Source organism: Cyrtonyx montezumae, unplaced genomic scaffold, assembly GCF_038088225.1.
Source record: "Cyrtonyx montezumae isolate F1298 unplaced genomic scaffold, pur_monq_1.0 scaffold_18, whole genome shotgun sequence".
NCBI lineage: Eukaryota > Metazoa > Chordata > Aves > Galliformes > Odontophoridae > Cyrtonyx > Cyrtonyx montezumae.
This window is the reverse complement of record NW_027071914.1, coordinates 4,423,895-4,443,203: the sequence shown is the minus strand read 5'-3', so window position 1 is coordinate 4,443,203 and position 19,309 is coordinate 4,423,895. Positions and strand designations below refer to the sequence as shown.

The following is a 19,309-nucleotide window of genomic DNA, read 5'->3' as shown; positions in this document are numbered from 1 at the left end:
ATTTTTAATGAGAAAATTCATTTCACAAACATACCTGTTTCCCCTGACGATTTATTTCCACTTCCATCAGTGCACACTTATTCAATGTGTTCAGTCGTCTGGGGTAAAAGAAAAAGAGTGGAAGTTTTGAATTTATTTAATCTGTTCTTGAAAACAAACATGCTCCAAACTAGTGGTAAACTTCTAATCTGAGTGTTACTGGTTCCCAAGACTGGCACACAGCTAGAATTGCTCTGTTCATTTTGGCCCAACCAGTGCCACTAACAGCCCTGTGATGCTCACAGGTCCAGTTCAGCCATCTCAAAACTAAAGAGGACTGTACTTCATCAGCTGCACTCATATTAAAAAACATCTTATAATGAGCTTTAAGGATTGAATGTGAAAAACTGACCTGAGATTTTGAAAATGAAAGAACACTGAGATGACTTCTTAAAAGAATATTAAAAAAATGAAGGTGTGAAGCTAAATCCTTGAAAGGAATTATTATCCATCCTTTTAATTAAAGCCTGTAGAGTCAGTTGTGTCCCAATACAGCCACAGCACCGGTGACTTTGTCACACTCTGACGCAAACCAAGCTAAGAACAGCTGAGTGACAAACACCTTGAAGAACTGATCCACAAGTAACATTTACCTGAGCAGTGATTCAATTGCATCTCCATCTAAAAATTCATGATCCTTCCTCACAGTCCTTATGTCAATAGGAAACTGCATATCTGCAAACAAAACAAAAAGATGAACCTGAAACCTGAATTACAATGGCAAAGACAGAATTTTGACACAGGTTTAGCATAGGCTAAATACATCAAAATCTATTTTGGCAACTTTTCCAGCATCCTTCTTCAAAAACGCCAGTAAAATAATCTTGCTCAAGACCACAGGCTGCAGAGATTTCAATGGGCATTGGCTGCAGTCTGCATGCCAGACAAGAAATAATGCTCTGAGAAAGAGGAGAAAATTATAAGCAACTGAACATCACAGAAGCAGAAATTTGACTGAGTCAACCTAACCACAACCAGAAAAGTTCTGGTCCTTTGCAGAATCCTCCTGAGGCCACGACAGCCTCATTAAGGTGTTACTCCTGCAAGAACACATGCCAGGCTGCATACTTTCTATGGGTTTGCATGAAGATATTGCAGAATTTGGAAGTGCTCCTGTCAAAAGCACCAGGTTCTGAAAGATTATTTGTATCAGCAGTTCTACTTGAACTGAGTATCAGCTGCTCTTTGGGATCATACCTTCAAACAGCTGGACATACTGGGGAAAGCCAGCGGCCCGCAGCCAGGCACAGGCTTCTCTGGCTTCAAGATCTGCAAGGAGAACATAACATCGTTCACTTACAGGGCTCACGAGCAGTGCTTTTACATAATACACAAGCTAGTTTCATCCAGAGGATTCCCAAATAGTTGTATATATGAATATATTGTCACTATACCACTAAAAGAAAAAACTTACTGTATCCAATGTGTTTACATGCACATACCTCTGTAGCAGCGGCTCTGACATGGGACAGACACCAAACATGAGAGCTCAGTTGTAAGCATGTACTTGAGATAGTCATACAATAGTGCCCTCAAACAGCAAAAACAGTTTTTGCACTCTGAGCTGATAAGACATAGACAAACCCTATAAATAGGCCTTAAATCCTACCACAACATTAATAACGTGGACATTTGCTAAGCCTTCCCAGAACAAGGGTTCTCAGGAGTACCTGTTGCTAGGGCCCATCAATATTTATTTCCTTGCCAACTACTCACTCGACTTGGCAGCCACTTCAGCACAGCAGATGTCAAGAATTAACTGCTCACTTTCTGACAACTCATAGAACCCAACGGCCAATGCTGTACTATTCCCACAGGAGCAGAAGCAGAATATAACTTCACAGTACACTCAACAGATGCCTCAAAAACAAACATGTTTACACGAGTGCATGCCAGAAGGCTCTAACTTGGCAAAGACTGACAGCTTCTGGGTCTGCTGAAGGAGAGGAATGCCATGCTGTGCGCTTTTCATGTCCGCGTGTACTACAATGCTTGTTACAAGAGACATGGACCAAAAGGCAAAGACTCCTTTCAAAGGAATGTTATAAAAGCACCTTTAAAATCCAGATCAGAACCTGATTTATTCCTCAGTAGCCTATATACACTATACTTACATTTCTAATTATACCCAACACTGTAATTTATCACAGTCTATCAATACACAGCACTTGCTCAATACCAAGGCAGGGGACCCACAAAACTCAAGCATTATACTTACAGATAAAACCAAAACAGAGGGTAAACCTGCAGACAGGAGCCAGGAGGAGGACCAGTGTAACAGCATGGCAATCCAAAGTTTGCACCTGGGTCAGCCCGTGGAAGTAAAGCCCAGCAGCCTCACGCTCAGCTCTGCTTCCTCCTCCCCGGCACTCTAGATGTACGATGCTATTTTTAGGGCAAACCAAAATCCAATGAGAACAAGGAGAGGCTAACAAATATTTTGTGGCTAGCAGTGACACCAGCTACGCATAGGACAGAAAACACAATATGTTCACACCAGGAGGTGGTCTATTCCACAGGAGGAAGGGGCAGTGGTGGGCACACGTGGGGCAAGGCATGGGGCCAGGCAGCTGCCCAACCCTGTAGGAATCCTTGCCATGAACGTGCTGCTTTTCACACATGGGTCCAACTGTTGCTTTCTTATCTTTGAATTAACTTTTCAGGGTACTGATAAAGGTTGTGGTAGATGTACTATTGCCACCTTCAGACAATCACAGAACTCTTAGAGCTGGAAGTAATCTTTACAGGTCACCTAGTCCAGCTCCCTGCAACCAACAGGGACACCTACACCGAGTCAGGCTGCTTAGAAGCCCATCCAGCCTGACCCTGGACAGCTCTGGGGACAAGGCACCTTGTCTCACAGCTTATCTCTGGGCAACCTGTGCCAATGCCTCAGCACCCTTACTGTAAAAAACTTCCATGCACCCAATTTAAATCTCCCTTTTTCAGTTTGAAATCATTTCCCCTTGCCCCATCACAATACAGTCTTCCATTTCTGACTGGTGGTCAGGTCTTAATTCATCAGTGGGATTTCAATCTCTCCCAAAGCCATGCCAGGAGAGGCTTCTTGCTGGGGTAACTGATGGCAAGGTGCTGCCAACAGCATCCTACTTCCCAATTTTTTTTTGTTTTTTGCAAGATCCAGGCTCTGTGCTTGTAAAAAGGAACAGACTTGTTCAACAAAGCAAGTTCATGTGGCACTTCTGCTCCTCCCTGTGCCACACAGGTACAGACAGGAACACAGGCAAGAAGACTGATTCTGCTTCTTTTTACTTTTGTTACATGAATCTAAAAAGCAACTGTAAAAAAATCCAAAGAATCTTGCTCTTTCCCCATCACTCTGATTGCACAGGAAGATGTTTTCCACACGGTGCTAACCCTGCTGCAGGAGGAACAGACGAGCAGAGGCCCAGGCACCCCACCTTGAAACCTCCTTTATTGCAAAGGCAAAGCTGACTGCTCCAGCCCAGCCTGGTGCCACTGCTGCTCTCCCCCAGCAGTCCCCAGCGATTGCCCTCCTCAGCCTCCTCCTGACCAAGAGCCAGCAGTCCCCCGTACAGTGTAACACAGCAAAGACTAATTGTATTTTATTAACCCACCAGAGAAGAAGTGAAAGCATCCTTGCTTGGAATTTTGCCAGGGTAATTTAGGCTCCATACAGATAATAAATATGAGCATCTGGAAAATGAAAACACTGAGGTATCTGGCCTTTGTTTCCTATTTTACTGTCATGCTGTTGTTTTGGAATCACAGCCAACTTCTCAGTTATCGCAGCTGAGAAGTGCAATCTACCCCTGGACTTCACAGCAAGCTTAATTGCATCTTCATCCAGCTCCTTGGCATTAGCTTCCCAAGCTGATTACTGGGACTCCTGAGCCACCATTAAGATCTTTACTCAGATCCTTGTCAATAGCCTCCCTTGTCAGTCTCTGTCATCCAGAAAAGTCTAAAGGCATTTTCTCTGCAGATCACATTAACGAGCTTGTCAGTGTTTGCAGATCTTTTAATTGCTTCTACATAAGTTAGAGGAAGTACTGAATTCCAAAGGACTCAAAGGAATAAAGCGTCCAACTCCCATCAACATTAGGAGAGTATAACTCTAATTTCTAAAACCACATTTGAGCACTCTTCTCTGAGTGGACTGGAGATACAGCTGCCTGCAATCCCAAACTCAGTGCTTCTCCATGCTCTGTTCCTGCAGGCCGACCAAAGCAGCAGCCACAGCATTCTGTAAAGCATCAGCCATACAGGGACTGAGACACACTCCATGTACAATACTGAGGAGGAGCTGCAGGTAACCGCATGGGTAATTGCTGGTTTCCAGTGGAGCCAACATCAATAAATCTCTATTATAAAAGTAAATAGTGTGAAACAAGCATCTTGCCTGTGCCACGTATGGCACTGCTATCTGAATTGCTGGTTAACATTTTGCCAAACTAGCTACTGCCCCACATTCTGTCACCCAGGCAAGTAATAAGGATGGCTCTGCCTCTACCACGCACACAAAAAAGAATTAAGGTTCTGATGTGACACAACAGAGATACCATACCTTGCAAATAGATTTCTATTTGTCTTCAGATGGAACAGGATTTGGGGTCCATGATTGAAACCAACACCTGATTGCAGCCGCAGAGCACGAGCCTTCCACACAACATTCCTGTCTTGTACTTCAGTCCCTTGCCAAAACCATTTTCACTGAACAGAAAGAGCCTTCACTTTTAGTTTGCCTACACAGACTTACTCTAGACAAAATATAGTTTGTGGTCTGAAAAAAATTACACGTAGCTGAGCAACAAATCTGTGTACCATAATATTGCAGTACCTTGGGACTTTCCTGACTACTCAGATTTGTTGCAGTGTATTGTTACTGTGATGTTAGTTTCTCCTTTATATGACAGGCTTACTAGCCTAACACAGGGGGCAAATAAAAATTACCCAAGTCACCACTCTGCACAAAGATGTTCTATTTTATCACATTAAGATAAATAAAAATATTAGGACTGATTTTTAAGCTACGAGACATACAAAATGATTAGTTTCTAACAGTAAAGGACTATCAGCCTTTCCAACTTGAACAACAACCTTTGTGCAAGGATAACGATCATATGTAGAGGTGCTCATGGAAATGGGAACATATTTTGAAATGCCCTAAAGTGGGCTGAGAAATCTGAAGCTGGACGAGAAATCTTGCGTTATGTTTCCAAGCTGCTGAAACAAAACAATTTCCATCTATTTTCTTTCCATGTCAGCAAAATAAACAGCTGTGCATGGGCAAAATATCTTGGAGACATTCAGGCCTCCAAGGTTCTCTCGACTATTTCACTGGCAAGGAGACGTGCTTGTGGGGAAAGAAAACGAAAGCCATTTTGTGAAGTTAGCATCTTCCACTGCCAAGGAGATGAGAGCATAAAACCCAGAGGAGGTCCCAACATATGTGCAAAGTAACAGTAACACACAACAGCAGATGCATGAGGATTTGGAGCCTGGTGCCACATCTTCAGGAAAGCACAACCAGTAAATAAGTTATGTTTTCCTATGCGGAGCATACACACAAAAGCATACATTTAAAGGAATAATCTTGTTTCAACAAAGACCAACCTTGGCAAATTAAACCATGCTATTTGAAGACTTCTTTAACACAAGGAATGAGTTAAATTCGTCTTTGCAGCTCAAAGATCTCTTGCTTCCCAGAGGGAAGGATATTTGCACACCTCAGCAACAGGAGCCGTAAGGAACCCGACACAAGGGTATAGAACTGCCTTAATACTGCAGTTTTTGGCATGAAATCTGCTGTCTCCAGATGCTCTCACACAGTCGGCTTTGACTCAAGCCAACATGTGGAACACCACAATTGAGAGTGTGAAAAAAAAAATAGCTATGCAAGAAGTGATAGACTCCAACTTGGCTGTAGATCCCACCTCAACACCAGCATTAGGAAAGAGAAAAAGCAGCAAGAGGGTTGGAAAATGGCACACACCCTAAAGTCTGTTTTCCAAGAAAAGGAGTGGGTAAAATCAATCAGTATACCTAAAAGTTGCAAAATCCTTTCTTCCACTGAGCAGTACTCAGCTGCACAGAACACCGCAGTGAAGATGAAAATGCACTGACATTACTGCAGTTACATCCTGAGTTTGAGAAGGTGTGTACAATCCAATTGAAGGTTTCAGTCATCTTTTCCTCTGAGATGAACTTTCACCTCAAAACTGACTGTTTTGGGAGTTTAAATAGAGACGGTTTTGCTTTTGTTTTCCTAATAAAAAGAGCTCATAATTTGATGGTGGGAGAAAAGCTGCATGACTCAGGTTACACCGATAAGGAAGAAATACAACAATACCATGCACAAAACACAGGTCATACATTTAGACAACAGTTAAAAGAGGTAGAGGGATATTCCAGGGGGTGAGGAAGAACTGTCAATTCCACAGAAAAAAATTAACAAACATAATGATCTAATGTAGGAAGTAATCAGGTAAAGTTAAGAAGTCTAACAAAACAAATCTTCCAAACAAAGAAAAGCCATTGATTGAGAAGTATTTTCCCAAGGACGGAGGCTAAAACATCAGTCTGTGACACCACATGGTTTCCTTGAAGAACTTCCTTTTTCCATCTAAGTAAATATCAGAGTTAACACAACACCTGAATATCAGTGATTTGGAATTGGTGGTGCAGCGTTACTACCGCTAGTGTGGTTTTGCCATCAGAGGAGGCAACGTGGTGCAAAGGAGCATGTAATCCTGTTACAGGAGAACTATGCACAGTGGTTCTCATGAATAGGAAGTACGGGAGGAGAGGAACTTTGGTTGTAAGTAATTGACAAAGTTGCTTATTAAACTAGTAAAACCTGAATGAAGTCCTGATAGAACGCAGACCAAAGAGGTTTAGCAAACACTTGCCTGCATTCCCTACAGTAGTCCAGTTTGCCCACATTCACATCCTTACTTTGTTACTTGCAAGCATTTGCGAGCCTATATTTTTGCTCAGATTAATAACTTGGGGCCAGTAGCTCTTCCTTACTAGGAAATCCACTGTTCTCTACGAACAGACAATATTTGTTCATCAGTGACTGGCCAGCTTGCATTTTCCCCATAGGCTGAATCTGTTTCCAATGGTATCTGATGTTTGTTTGCCAATCTATTCCAGGAATATGTCAACAAGAAGGAAAAAAGTGTACTGGTTAATTCCAGCCAAATCTGTCATTGTAGACCAGGAACTGATTTTGTGATATAATTCATGTCATTTGCTATTTTCCTGGATCAAGTTTATCATCAGCAGATACATATTTGAAATCTTTGAGACCTTTCTAGAAAACAGCATTCTTTTCTGATATATACGTATTTTTTCCTCTAGGTGTCAGAAAAGCGGAGACACATTTTGGCTTTCCAGTTTGGAAACTGGAATGTGAAGAGGGCATTTAAGAGAACACAAATAAAGCCACACAAAAAATAAAAAAAAAGAAAAAGGGGGAAAAAAAAAGCTGCAATCGGAACCTGAAAAGCAAGCTGTAAAATTGCAGTAACAACTTGAAAATCCATTTTGCAAATACACAAAACATGCCATCTAGACAGACAGTCTCCAGTTGCAGTCACTGCACAGACTGAGACAAGAGTCAAGAAATTGGTCAATATTCTGATTGCTTTAAAATAATTTTCTTGGGAGCAATTCCATAGAAGTGGAAAAACATTGCTGCAATAACACTGGTGCCATAACCACACACCTGGCTCCTACAATAGGTCTGATGGTGCCTTCAATTCAAAGTGAAGGCGACATAAAGCTAGATTCAAACGTGATGGTAGGCTCTGTAACACACTCATTTATCTCAGCACTGCCTTGTAGCCAGTTTTAATCTCCTCATGCTAAGCACTTATCAAATAAGAGCACAGAGACTACAGCATCTTTTAAACATCCTAAACATTTAACATTTTAGCACCACACTCACAGCACAGGCTTTCTTGTCAGAGTTTAAGCCCTGTGAATAACTCGTGCTGACCTCTTCCTTCTCCAGAGCCTCACCCAGCTGTCGAGCATCACAAGGCTGCTTATCTGATGCTCTGTTTTTAAACAACTCACACATTTTTAAACAACATTTCTGTCAGCATTAGATGGTTAGAAGACATCCAGAAATGTCAAGACTGCCCGAGCTGGGTTGGCCCGAAGCAGGTACAGCACTGAAGCAGCTGCAACTCACATCAGCTTATGTAAAGCCTTGGAAGCATCTTAGAGGTTCTTAGCATTCCAAGCAGCAAATCGCACATGAGACAAGCTAAATGCTACAGAGCAACAGTCTGAGACATCAAACTTTTGCCACAATCTTTATTTTAGGAGATAGCAAAGAACCTGAAGCCAGTACTGAAGCCACCACCAGTCAGTTTTGGTTCTGAGATGGCTAGCAAGGTCCTTCAGTCTTTCCCAGCTCCTCTACTGGCTCATAAAGCATTGCCAGATCCAGGCACAGGTCTAGCGACCACCTGAGGTTTGTTGCTGTCTCACACAGCATCATGGAGACAAGACAAAAGCCCTAGTGGATTTTAAACCTTATTTAATGTACATTAAAGATATGTGGCTGCATCTTCCATAACATTTGCAGTTGATCACAAGGTGCACACTACCAACTGACAGGTTGGAAGTACACCCACCATCCAGATACTACAAAAAATAAAAAAAAATATCAACCTGAGCCTGTAAGGCTTGAAGACTTTGAAGTTATTAAACTATTTCATCTTTACAGACATTCCAAACTCAAAAGAACATTATTTTATGTTCTGGATTGGAGGATGTTGCTCAGAGAAGAAATACTGAGACCAAAACTAAAAAAAAAAAAGGTAGATTTAGACTAGATATTAGAAAGAAATTCCTTACTTTCAGGGTGGTGAGACACTGGAACAGGTTACCTGGTGAGGTTGTGGATGTCCCCTCCCTGGAAGCAGGGTCCAGGTCCAGGCCAGGCTGGATGGGGCTGTGAGCAACCTGGTCTAGAGGAAAGTGTCCCCACCTATAGCAGGGGGTTGGAACTAGGTGATCTTAAAGGTCCCTTCCAACCCAAACAGTTCTATGATTCTATTCTACGAAGGTCTTTTGACTTTTGGTACTAGGTGCAAACAAATAAAACACTTCCAAACCACTAAAACCCATTAACAAAAGCTTTTCAGACCAAAAGATCACGTTTTGCCTTAACTGCCTTCAAATACTTCATGTACTACTCAGTCATTCCTTAAGACTAAAGCTTGGTGGACAGGAGGTTACGGTTTTATTTGTGTCCAGGCACAACACAGTCCTTGAGCCAAACATTTTCCCTTAGATGGGTTGGCTGTGTAGGCTGTTTTGAGACGTGGAGTTGGCAGGTTACAACAGTATGTGTTGTCCTGGGAGACTGCTGACAAAAAGTAAGAAGTGGGATTCAATTCTTCAGTTTATTTTTAAGTATCAAGACAGATAAAGCTAGCTAAGTTAGAATAGTGAAAAATATATACGTCACTTGTGACACTACAAATGTCACAGGCTGGTAAGAAGGAATCTCATCTACCTAGTCAAGGTAGCAAGTTTACATCCCATATGTAAAAGTCTTTAGAAAGACCAAGAAAAACATACATTATCCTGCCAATACTAGGATACTAGCACGTGCAGTCACCCTGCAAGGTGTGCCCTGCAGAAGAGTTTCCCTTTGTGCAAAACACACTAAGTTAATACTTAAGAAAGTAAATACTTTCCTTGTTCTGCAAAGAAGGCACCATCTCTATGGTGGTGAGATCACACAATGCAACTTGTGGCAGTGAAGTGAAAGGAGTCAGACCTTCTGATTCCAGACAGTTCTCTACCCAATACATACAAAGGAAACAGGCAAAGTAGGAACCTGGTTTTCAGCCAAAGGCACTTCTCAGATGTCTCATTCTCCATAGGTGAGAACCTACAAAGAACGGGTGGGCAAGTGTGTGCTGCAGTTCACACATTGCCAGAAGTTTACTGTCATTTACCTTTGTCCAGAAAATGCTGTGACATAGTTCAGTGGCAGAAGGATTTATCATGTTTTCCCACGTTTAGGAATGGCTACTGCTGTTGGGTTCCAGCTGGCCCCAGGACACACTGTACAACTCCTCACTGTGACACTCAGTCCTTAACTCCAGTAACAGGACCAGGGAGCGTCCAAAGTGGTAGGAGGAGGTGGGTTGGTTTGCATCAATATCGTTTACTCAGCAAGACTTCATAGAGAAGCTGATAAAGGAGACTGTATGGAAATACAAGTATTTCTACACTCCTTTCCTCCTCCCCAGAAATACCCCACTTCATCTTCAAGAAGTAAGAACAGTAAAAGAAAAAAAAAAGAGGGGGGGGGGGGGGGGGGCGGGGGGCACTGCTCCCATGCATAAAGCCAAGGGACAGCACCACATTAAGTATTTTACCATTAATGGCTCCAATATAAAGCTTTCTGGGTGGTCAATGGAAGTCATACAAGCTTTGCTCAGCCTCATTTCCAATTGATGGTTTTCTGATGGGAGGAGAGTTGCCCTCACTTGCATCATCGTATTTAGAAATCCATTTATGTCCCTTTTGAAATTATTTGAATGATCACCTTGGAAAGGTTACAAAAAATGCAGCTAAGCCATATTTGTTATTTCTGTTCAGTCTGGAAAGTGTAAATGCTTAAATCATCGACCGAGCACATAGCATTCATATTCACCATACTTTTTAAAAGTATACTTAGCATACTGCTGAGAAAGATTACTCTGCTGATGGAAGTGAAGTGCTTGGATTAATTTAAAGGAGTACATTTCACAATGCATCATTCCAGAACAGGAGAACAAGGAACTGCTCAGTTAAATTAAATGGCGAGTTACTCAGGAACATATCAAAGGAAATTCATCTCTGTGCTGTGTCTACTTCAGACGTGAAATTCAGGGCTGACATGACTGAAAGCCAAGCAGCCTAGCTGGATTTAACAGAAGACTGATATTTATTTACTTGCACTGTCTCACAACATGCAAAGTGACAAGTTATCTGGATTGTGACGCAAGCGAGCAGTTTCAGGCCAGCACCCTTTGAGGACTCTGAATGACAACAAGCACAGAGAAGACAGCCTGGGAATGGCAGGCCAAAAGCAAAACCAGCTTCACAGATACTACCCAAAGCTTCAGATTCTCACAGAGTATTTTTAACTTTTTTTTTTTTGTATCTTTAAATAACCATTGCATTTTTCCGACAGCTCTTCTCCTTAATTTTCCCTTTACATTTTGAACTTTTTACCCCTGGACTCATACAGATTTATTTAACCCACTCTTCTCATTACAGGAGAAACAGCGTTTGAAACAGGATGCCCCAGAGGAATGCAAGTTCCTTTAAAACCATTCACTCTTTAAAAGTAAATTGTGATATTACTCTCGTAATGCAATAACTGACAACATTCCAGGGAAAAAAAAGGCATATTTCACCATGGAAATGTATACCTACAGGCCAGTGCTTTTGTGAGGGTGTACCTCTAAGCTGAGTCAGTCATCCTACAACCTTGTAAACATAGACAGCCACCAGCGGAGACCTGAAGCTCATCTCTGCACAGCTGTTAGCAAACATTCCAAGCTAATGCCATCTTCAATAGCAATAGCTTATTCCTCCTGATCCAGGTTGATGGATTTGGGCATATCTCATAAGCCTCACACAAAAACCAGCACACCGTGAAAAGCAGTGAAGTACTGGAGAAGGCACTGATCTGGAGAGCCACGCCAACTGAGAGGGCAAAGTGAGAGAGCAGAGGATGCTGCTGGCCAAGGTCGCACAGCTGAGCACAAAACCTCCTTGCACAACTCGCCCTGTAGGGGCAACCTGCTGCAGTACATCATCTTGATGCAAAATCAGCACGGGGTATCATCCCCATCATCTCAGCATGATTAATCTCTCTATTGCAAACGGTACCTTCTGGCAAAATATCAACCATTTGTTCGTATATGTTTGGCAAAACACCTTTTCCTTTTACGGCCTTGGCCTAAGTCAGCCCAATTTTTCAGGCTGATTGAGCAACTGGCAGTAATGCACCTAAATGGCTTTCTAGTGTTATATGATAACCGAGCGCTGCCACAAGATTTATGGCACTGAGCTCCAGGTAAGGATGGTCCATTTTCCTGCAGACTGATTAGCACTGTCTGTTTCAGTGATTTAAGTGTTTTCTCAAAGAAGGCATTCCAGGAGCTGAAATGGATACGTATTGTCAGCTTCTGGCAGTTTAAGTGCAAACAGCTGCCCCGAAAGCTCTGTTCCCTACCACAAAGAGATGAGCCTCCATGAAAGCAAATCAATCAAAGGAGATAAATCTTTGTGTCAGCCCCAATTATTGAGATACTGCAGTTAACTCAGGGAATCGCAGACATTAGACTGGCTTTAAATGCCCACGTGGTTGGGACTATCCCATTGCTCCTGGGTGGCAATTTTACTGTTTGACAGATCAAGAGGCTTTTCTCAGCTAGTTAATTCCAATTAGGTTTTTCCTCTCAATTTCATCCCACTATCCATTATCCTCAGTCAGCTACCCTTAGCAATTCCTCCTCTGCCATGCTGCTTGTGTTAAGAGTCCTGGAAATAGTGGCATTATTACAAGTAGCTGATGATGAGACCCATGAGACCTCCTAGCACTACAGCCTCAGAGCAAAGACAGCTAAGGCCATTTAATCAAGCCATACACTTTAATGTAGGCATACAGCTAACCTCCTCTTCGTTATTCCTTATGTGCTGTCTTTTTTCCTTCTGATAAGCTTTGTTTCTTCTGACTATCCTAACTGCAGACAGATACCCAAGTGTGAGGTGTGACGGTGCACCCTCAGAAAACAGCTGCTGCAGAATCAGCTCCTGCTATCCATCTAGAATTTAAAAGCACCAACATCCTGGAACACTGAAAGCAGAAGTAATGTTTTACAAAAGATGAGTTTTTTTCTGCCATACTACCATGTCAGGAACTTCATATAAAACACATTGCATCAAATAATTCCTTACCTCGTCAGTAATTAGATGGAATAGATGGACTATGTGGCACATTCTAAGGTCAGCACCACTAGATCATCTCAAAGAAAAAAGAACAGTTTTGACAGCCAGTAGAATCAGCTATATATTTTCAGTAACTAATGCTTTGAAAACGAAATTAAAAACAAAGCTTTTTTTTTGTGAAGTTCCATTTTCCCCTTGGATTTGTTTTCTAATGATAAAATTATACCCACTGAAGCTGAATCGCACTCCTGAAGCCACTTACAACTCAGCTGCACACTGAAACATGTCTTATGTTCTTGAGATGGGATGGTCACAGCACTTCCCAGCTCCCATCTGCTGTACCCAACTGCCACCTTTCTCACACTGTCAGGAAAATAAACATTATGAAAATAGCATGTAAACATACTCCTCCAGTACAGGAAGTTCAGAGGTTTTTCCAAGTTTATTTCGAGAACCAGGAGGAATTCAGCTATTTTTTTCTTTTCTCTCCTCAACACAGCAGTGAGCATCACAGGGCTGCATGCTCCTTGGAGGAAACAAAACCCCACTCCAAGGAGCAGCAGGATGAAGCACAGACACACTGGCCGCAAGGAGCTGTCCTTATCCATGGGCCCTTAAAACAGTGTCTCATTCCTGCCACCATCTCCTGAACCAGCTAATCCACTTTGAATTGCATTTCATCACCTTCCTGTAATCATCAATACCATTTCTAACTGGCTGCTCTATGATAATACACCATCTCTAGCACGCTCATAGCACACCGTAATTATTCACTGCTCCTGCTTTCAATCATGAGGGTACAGCCTTGGATAAAGGAAATAACATACGCTAAAGATACCTGGAAAAAAAAAAACACCAACTCCTTCAGCCCTTCTAACTTCATGAGCAGCAGAATAAACCGAATGCAGAACCTGCAGACATGTTCTCTGTCAGGACAGAAAAACATACTGTGAGGAAAAAGAGAACTGGAAGAATTTCAAAATGACCTGTTTGTAACCAAATAGGTGCTCTCGGCCTGGATCGTGGGTACAGCAGAAAGCACCAAGCCAAAATCTGCCTGTGTTGCACAAGCTGAATTCCAGAGGCACCACTCTGAGGTCACCTGAAGTCAAATTCACAGAACTGGGAAGAAGTCCTGCATAGATTTATACCTGTGATTAATTTTAAACCACATGCCGCCCCACTGAGATCCCAGGGATAAAACGTGTGTATGTTCAAGTCAAGGTTTAAGCTCTGACCTAGATTTACACCAGCATAAGGAACAGCACTACTCAGCCCTGTATTTATGTTATTCAGGCCAAAGGAAAAAAGAAGTACTGGCAGCTGTGAACAGTCTGAAAATCAAAATCCTGATGGGAAGACCTTCCTGCAGAGGCTTGGCTTGTTATTGCAGCTGACTCTCTGCGTATCCTTTATCTTCCACTTCTTTTCCCCCCCTCTCAGAGATAGTTGACCTTAAATGCAAAGAGATAACTTAGGTCAGGAGGAGCATTTATTATGGATGAGCTATTTTTCTTTCATGTTTGCAAAAACTGGCAGGAGTTCTTGTTTCAGCTAGATTTCAGACCCATGGGTGATCTGGAATTTAACATTATTTATGTCTCTGTATATTAAAAAAAAAAGGCAACGAAAAGGAAGCAAATTAAAAGAAAATAATCAGAACACAGCTGAGGTCTGATAGCTTTTCTCTTTAGAACCATTCTGTTCCATCTCCACCCTCATCTTCACTGAAGTCAGATGACTTCCAGCAGACCGGGGGCATGCTGTACAGAAGTTGGGATATTCACTGAAATTGGACAACTGTTTCACAAGCAAGGAGCACAAAACACTTTACAGATTCCAGGAACTAACTTGCATGGCAGTGGTCCTGCTGCAGGCCGTCAGGCTATCCATCTGCTCACAGCTCTGCTGTGCTAGTTGTTGTACAGAAATGCTGCAGTTAAATCCTTTGCAATACAGAGACAGGTACTCTGTATGCTGTACACGCACAGAGAGGATCCCCGGGCAGGGGTGAAGCGCTGCTGCTGCTGCCACTAAAGCCATGCTCCAGCCTCTCAACCCATACCTGCTGCTTTTCAGTGGGTCACAAGGACAAGCAGGCAGATGCTGCTTCCCTGCCTGCCCGTGCAGTATGTGGTTTCACAACAGCCCCCCGGTTCCACGGGGTTCTCAGTACCATAAAAGTCACTGCTGAGTGCAGAGGAGAGCTAGAGTTCAGCTCTCAACTGCCAGCGTTGTCCAGATTTGCATTGTTTCAAAGGAGACCACTCCTCAAGGGTGGGGTTGCAAAGAACGTTTTTAGGAAAGGTTTATTTCCATTTACATGCTCCCAAAATGGTCCTAGGGTCAAACCCATCCTGGCTGCTTTTCTCAGCTGTGTTTGCTACCAAATAACACACAAAGCTAAGCAGCAAGTTCTAAAAATATTCAGAAAACAGACTTTTTGCATGGGTTATTTTACGTAAATCTCCCAACGAAGTTAAGGAAAAACAGTTCATTATACAAGCACGTTGTTCATTATACAAGCACACACAAGAAGAAACACTTTATCAAAACCAGGGGCCAGCCCTAGCAAGGTAACAGGCTCTACCCACACCTCTTCTCTGGCCGCCCATCCTTCAGAAGACTTTTCTTCAAGTGAATACCACTCCTTGACTGAATTCCCCATCTTTCCCATGCACTGCACATGAAAGGGACTGCAAGAAAGCAGCATGGCACAGCCCTCCAAAGCAGCTCCCCAGCAGCTCAGAGGAAGCTGTCTTTAAGTTCAGGGTAGAGATAAAACAGCTAAGTCTTGAAGGACACATTTCAATGCACAGTAGTTTTCACTTCCAGGCATTCTCTCCTTCTAGCATTAGCATTCATTAAATTTGTGCATACTTAATGTGTAGCAGCAGTTGGTTTGGAGCAGCATGGGGCACTTGGCTAGAAATTTGGGCATCCATGCAATGTCAGGCCTTGGAAGTGAAGCTAAGGCAACATTTTCAGAAGTATGTACATTTGCTTCACTCTCTAAGTTCCACTGAAACTTGCTTGAGGTGAATTTAATGGCACTGAGGCTCCCAAATCTCCTTCATGATAGACTGTCTTCAAACTTCACAATAAATAGCAAGCAGACTGCTTGGAAAGTCTGCCCTGTTGAGTATAAAGCAAAGTCTGAATAGCACGAACAAGAACATAACTGAGCACAACTCCTTTGAACAGGAAAGGTTTATTTTATGTGGCACTCACGGTCACATGGCAAGTCAATGGGCAAACCCAAACCACAGCCCTCAGGGCACATTACATGCAACCAGATGCAGGAATAGCTGAGTAATTGAAGAAGCTTAAAAGTAGCATTACATCAACTTAACTTATTGCTAGAAAAGGGCATAAGGAGACTCAGTGATTTGCTGGAAGGGAAAAAGAGTCCAGAGCAGAGCTGACATTTGGCCTCAACAGCTCATTTCGTCACACTGCTAACTTGGCACTGCTACCAACTTATATTCTGTAAAACTTCTGGTTCTAGTGTCATTGATTTCACTGTCCACTAGTGGAAATACTGAAGGTCTGAACTGGAAGAACACCTCTCACCAAATATCACCGCTTTGATACAAGACACCTGGGGCATTGGGCCTGGACCTTGCACCCAGCACGGGGCTGACAGCAGCTGCTAGGCAAGCTGTCCCTGCAGCACTGAGAGGCCTCGAGCTGCCCAGCAGCGCGCTCACCAGCCCTACCTGACATCTCGCTTCCCATTTCAGCTGCCAAAACTCTATCTACGGTTTTGAAGTATTTCCTGTTTCCTAATTTGAATGCTTCTCTCAGTCATTTTTCCACTCAGATGCTCAAGCATTTTTGGAAAAACATCTAAACAGGAAGAGAGCTGACCTCTTCTCCCTGAACATCGTGTGCTCATTTCTCCTGGCACCAGAACGTCACTCAAGTGCCAACTTCCACAGTGACTCCAGGACACACTGAGGGGTGGGTCCCTCACCTTGCGATTGCCCCTGGGCACCGCTTGTGTGTGTGGGAGGGTGACATTATCCAGCAGCTCTGCTTCTCTGGGATGGTGCTGGTCACGTCACCAGGTCAGGGAGGAACCACCCCACAGCCACTGTGATCTACATAAGAATGCCCATGGACTCACATGCTCTGACAGTGGGCCAAATACTTAGTTCTGGTAGATATTAGGCAGCTCCTCTCCCATGCATTTCTACATGGCAAAAATGCTTTTGGGGTTTCAGCCAGCCAGAGGGGGAGCTGTGGGAGCAGGTGAGGTGCCTGCCAGGAGGGATCTGCTTGGTACATTCTGCTTGCTAGGCTCTGGATTCAGCTCCTCTGCTGGTATAAATCAAATGCTGACAGAACGCAAGAGTGAAAAGTACACAAGCAAAAGGAAAGGCAGGGACCTACAAGTTTCTGTGCTCACACATTTTCCCTGCAGAGCATCAGGCTTGCTATCTGCACTTTCCTTAAGAAGACCTAACATGCCTAAAAACTTACATTTCATATATACGCTACACACACACATATATATGCATAATGCACTAGTGTGAGGGCCTTGCAGCAGTTTAGTCACACTGCAGAATTTAAGATCAGTGATAACTGCAGAAAATTACATTCATATTAATTGTGTGATCTTGTTTTCCCCCAGAAACTTCTCCTTCCAAGACCCAGAACCACCCCAAATAAGCAAATCTACGGAAAATACTACCACGTCACTTCAGCCTCCATGGAGGAGTCCTCCCAGCCACAGCCATCACCTGGAGCTCACAGCGCCCTGCAGGCCCCAGCCACCAGCTCTGGACAGGGTAGTTGGCAGCAGGCTGCTCCATACTGCCCTGAACAATTTGAGGCATTCCTCCCAGGGAAGGAGCACATGGCACAGGGACCATCAGACTGATCACTTCTCTGCTAGGATCTTGCTAACACTTAGCAAACTTGGGTGGGACAGCCCAGGGAAGATTTGGCTGTTTTCCTTGGCGTTCACATGCAGCTCACTTTGCCACCTGAAACCATGCTTCTCCAAGACCCAAACAGGCCACACCATTTCCCAGAGCTGAAACCACGCAATCCCAGACAACGAAAATGATAACGTGTTATTGCTCAGAAAGACACAGGGCATAAAATTTAACAGAAGTGAGTGCTTTGCAGCTGCCCCCATCCGCCAGACTGCTCCAGGGGAGCGATGCCCTCCGTGCACTGCAGCCCCACGCCGCGTGTCCCCGCCGGGCGGGCGGCTGCTGCCCCCCAGAGGCGACGCTGCCCAGCACGGCCCCACCAGCCGCCCGCTGCCTCTCGGATGCTCGGCTCCTTGTTTCTAACAACACTTTTGTTTGTTTGTTCATGTTTTGTTTGTTTGTTTTCCTACATGCCTAGCACCAGAAAGTTGTCCGTTTTCTATCTAAACCGAGAGACGGCAGCTGCCTTCCTCCCCCCAAATAAAAGAGTAAAGCCTCCTCTTTACCTGCCATGGAAGGAACGGAGCGAGCCGCGTCACGCCACGTCCCGCACAGCGCTGCTCCACTGTCCCTATACCCGAGCCAACTCCGCGTGGGGCAGCCGTGCCGTGCCGTGCCGTGCCGCCCACTGCGCTTTAAGGGGAGCGGGGAGATCCCACCCAGCGCGGGGTGGAGAATCCCGGCCGTGTCACGGCCCCGCCAGCTGCTTGCATCTCGCAGCCTTGCCTGCACGGCTCCTTCCCTTCTTCTTCCTCCTTCCCTGCGGGGATGGAGGGGGCAGTGCCAAACGCGAGGGTCCTGTGGCTGAAATAGTGAGAAATCCCCTCTGAACTGCAGAGCCGCCCAGCTGAACGGGATCAGCTCGCAGCGCTGCCCTGAGTGCGGCCCCGACTCTCAGATGTGTCCTTACCGGAGGCAGCAGGGAAAAGTAAGCTAAACGTAATGCTTCTACACTGCTTCACACTGTAAGGATTACTTCTCTATCAAAAAGCCTCTATTAAATTTGTTCTGGATGACGGCTTGAGTTTGTTTCCCAATAAAAAACAAACCAAGTGATCAGGTGCACCCGAGTGGGTGCTCCCGCACCGGGCCCAGGGGCAGTGGGAGGCTGTGCCGGGGAGCAGTTCAGCCATGCACAGTGCTCCTTGGGCTCTCAGCTGGGACATCAAACCACAGCCAGCTGCCCTGCGTCAGCCCTTATCAGGGTACACCTGCAGGACCTCGTTAGCATTGATTTTGGCTCCTAACACTAACACTGAGCAGCTGTAGCAACATTACCTTTTTAAAAAGCAGTAGAAACAAGCTTCGGTCAGCTGCTGCTTAGGAGATCGGGAACCTGGGTCCCTGTCTCCTCCAGCAAGCCCCAT

General features: G+C 44.1%; 1 protein-coding gene across 1 annotated transcript in view; it reads right to left on the bottom strand.

Annotated features, from left to right (window-relative positions):
• Positions 1–19,309, bottom strand: part of LOC136047761 (rho GTPase-activating protein 7-like) — a 27,012-nt gene extending 7,703 nt beyond the window's left edge. The window contains 5 exon segments of the mRNA XM_065735056.1: positions 35–98; positions 633–714; positions 1,237–1,356; positions 18,449–18,702; positions 19,221–19,309. Coding sequence (XP_065591128.1) covers positions 35–98; positions 633–714; positions 1,237–1,356; positions 18,449–18,702; positions 19,221–19,309 — 609 coding nt within the window.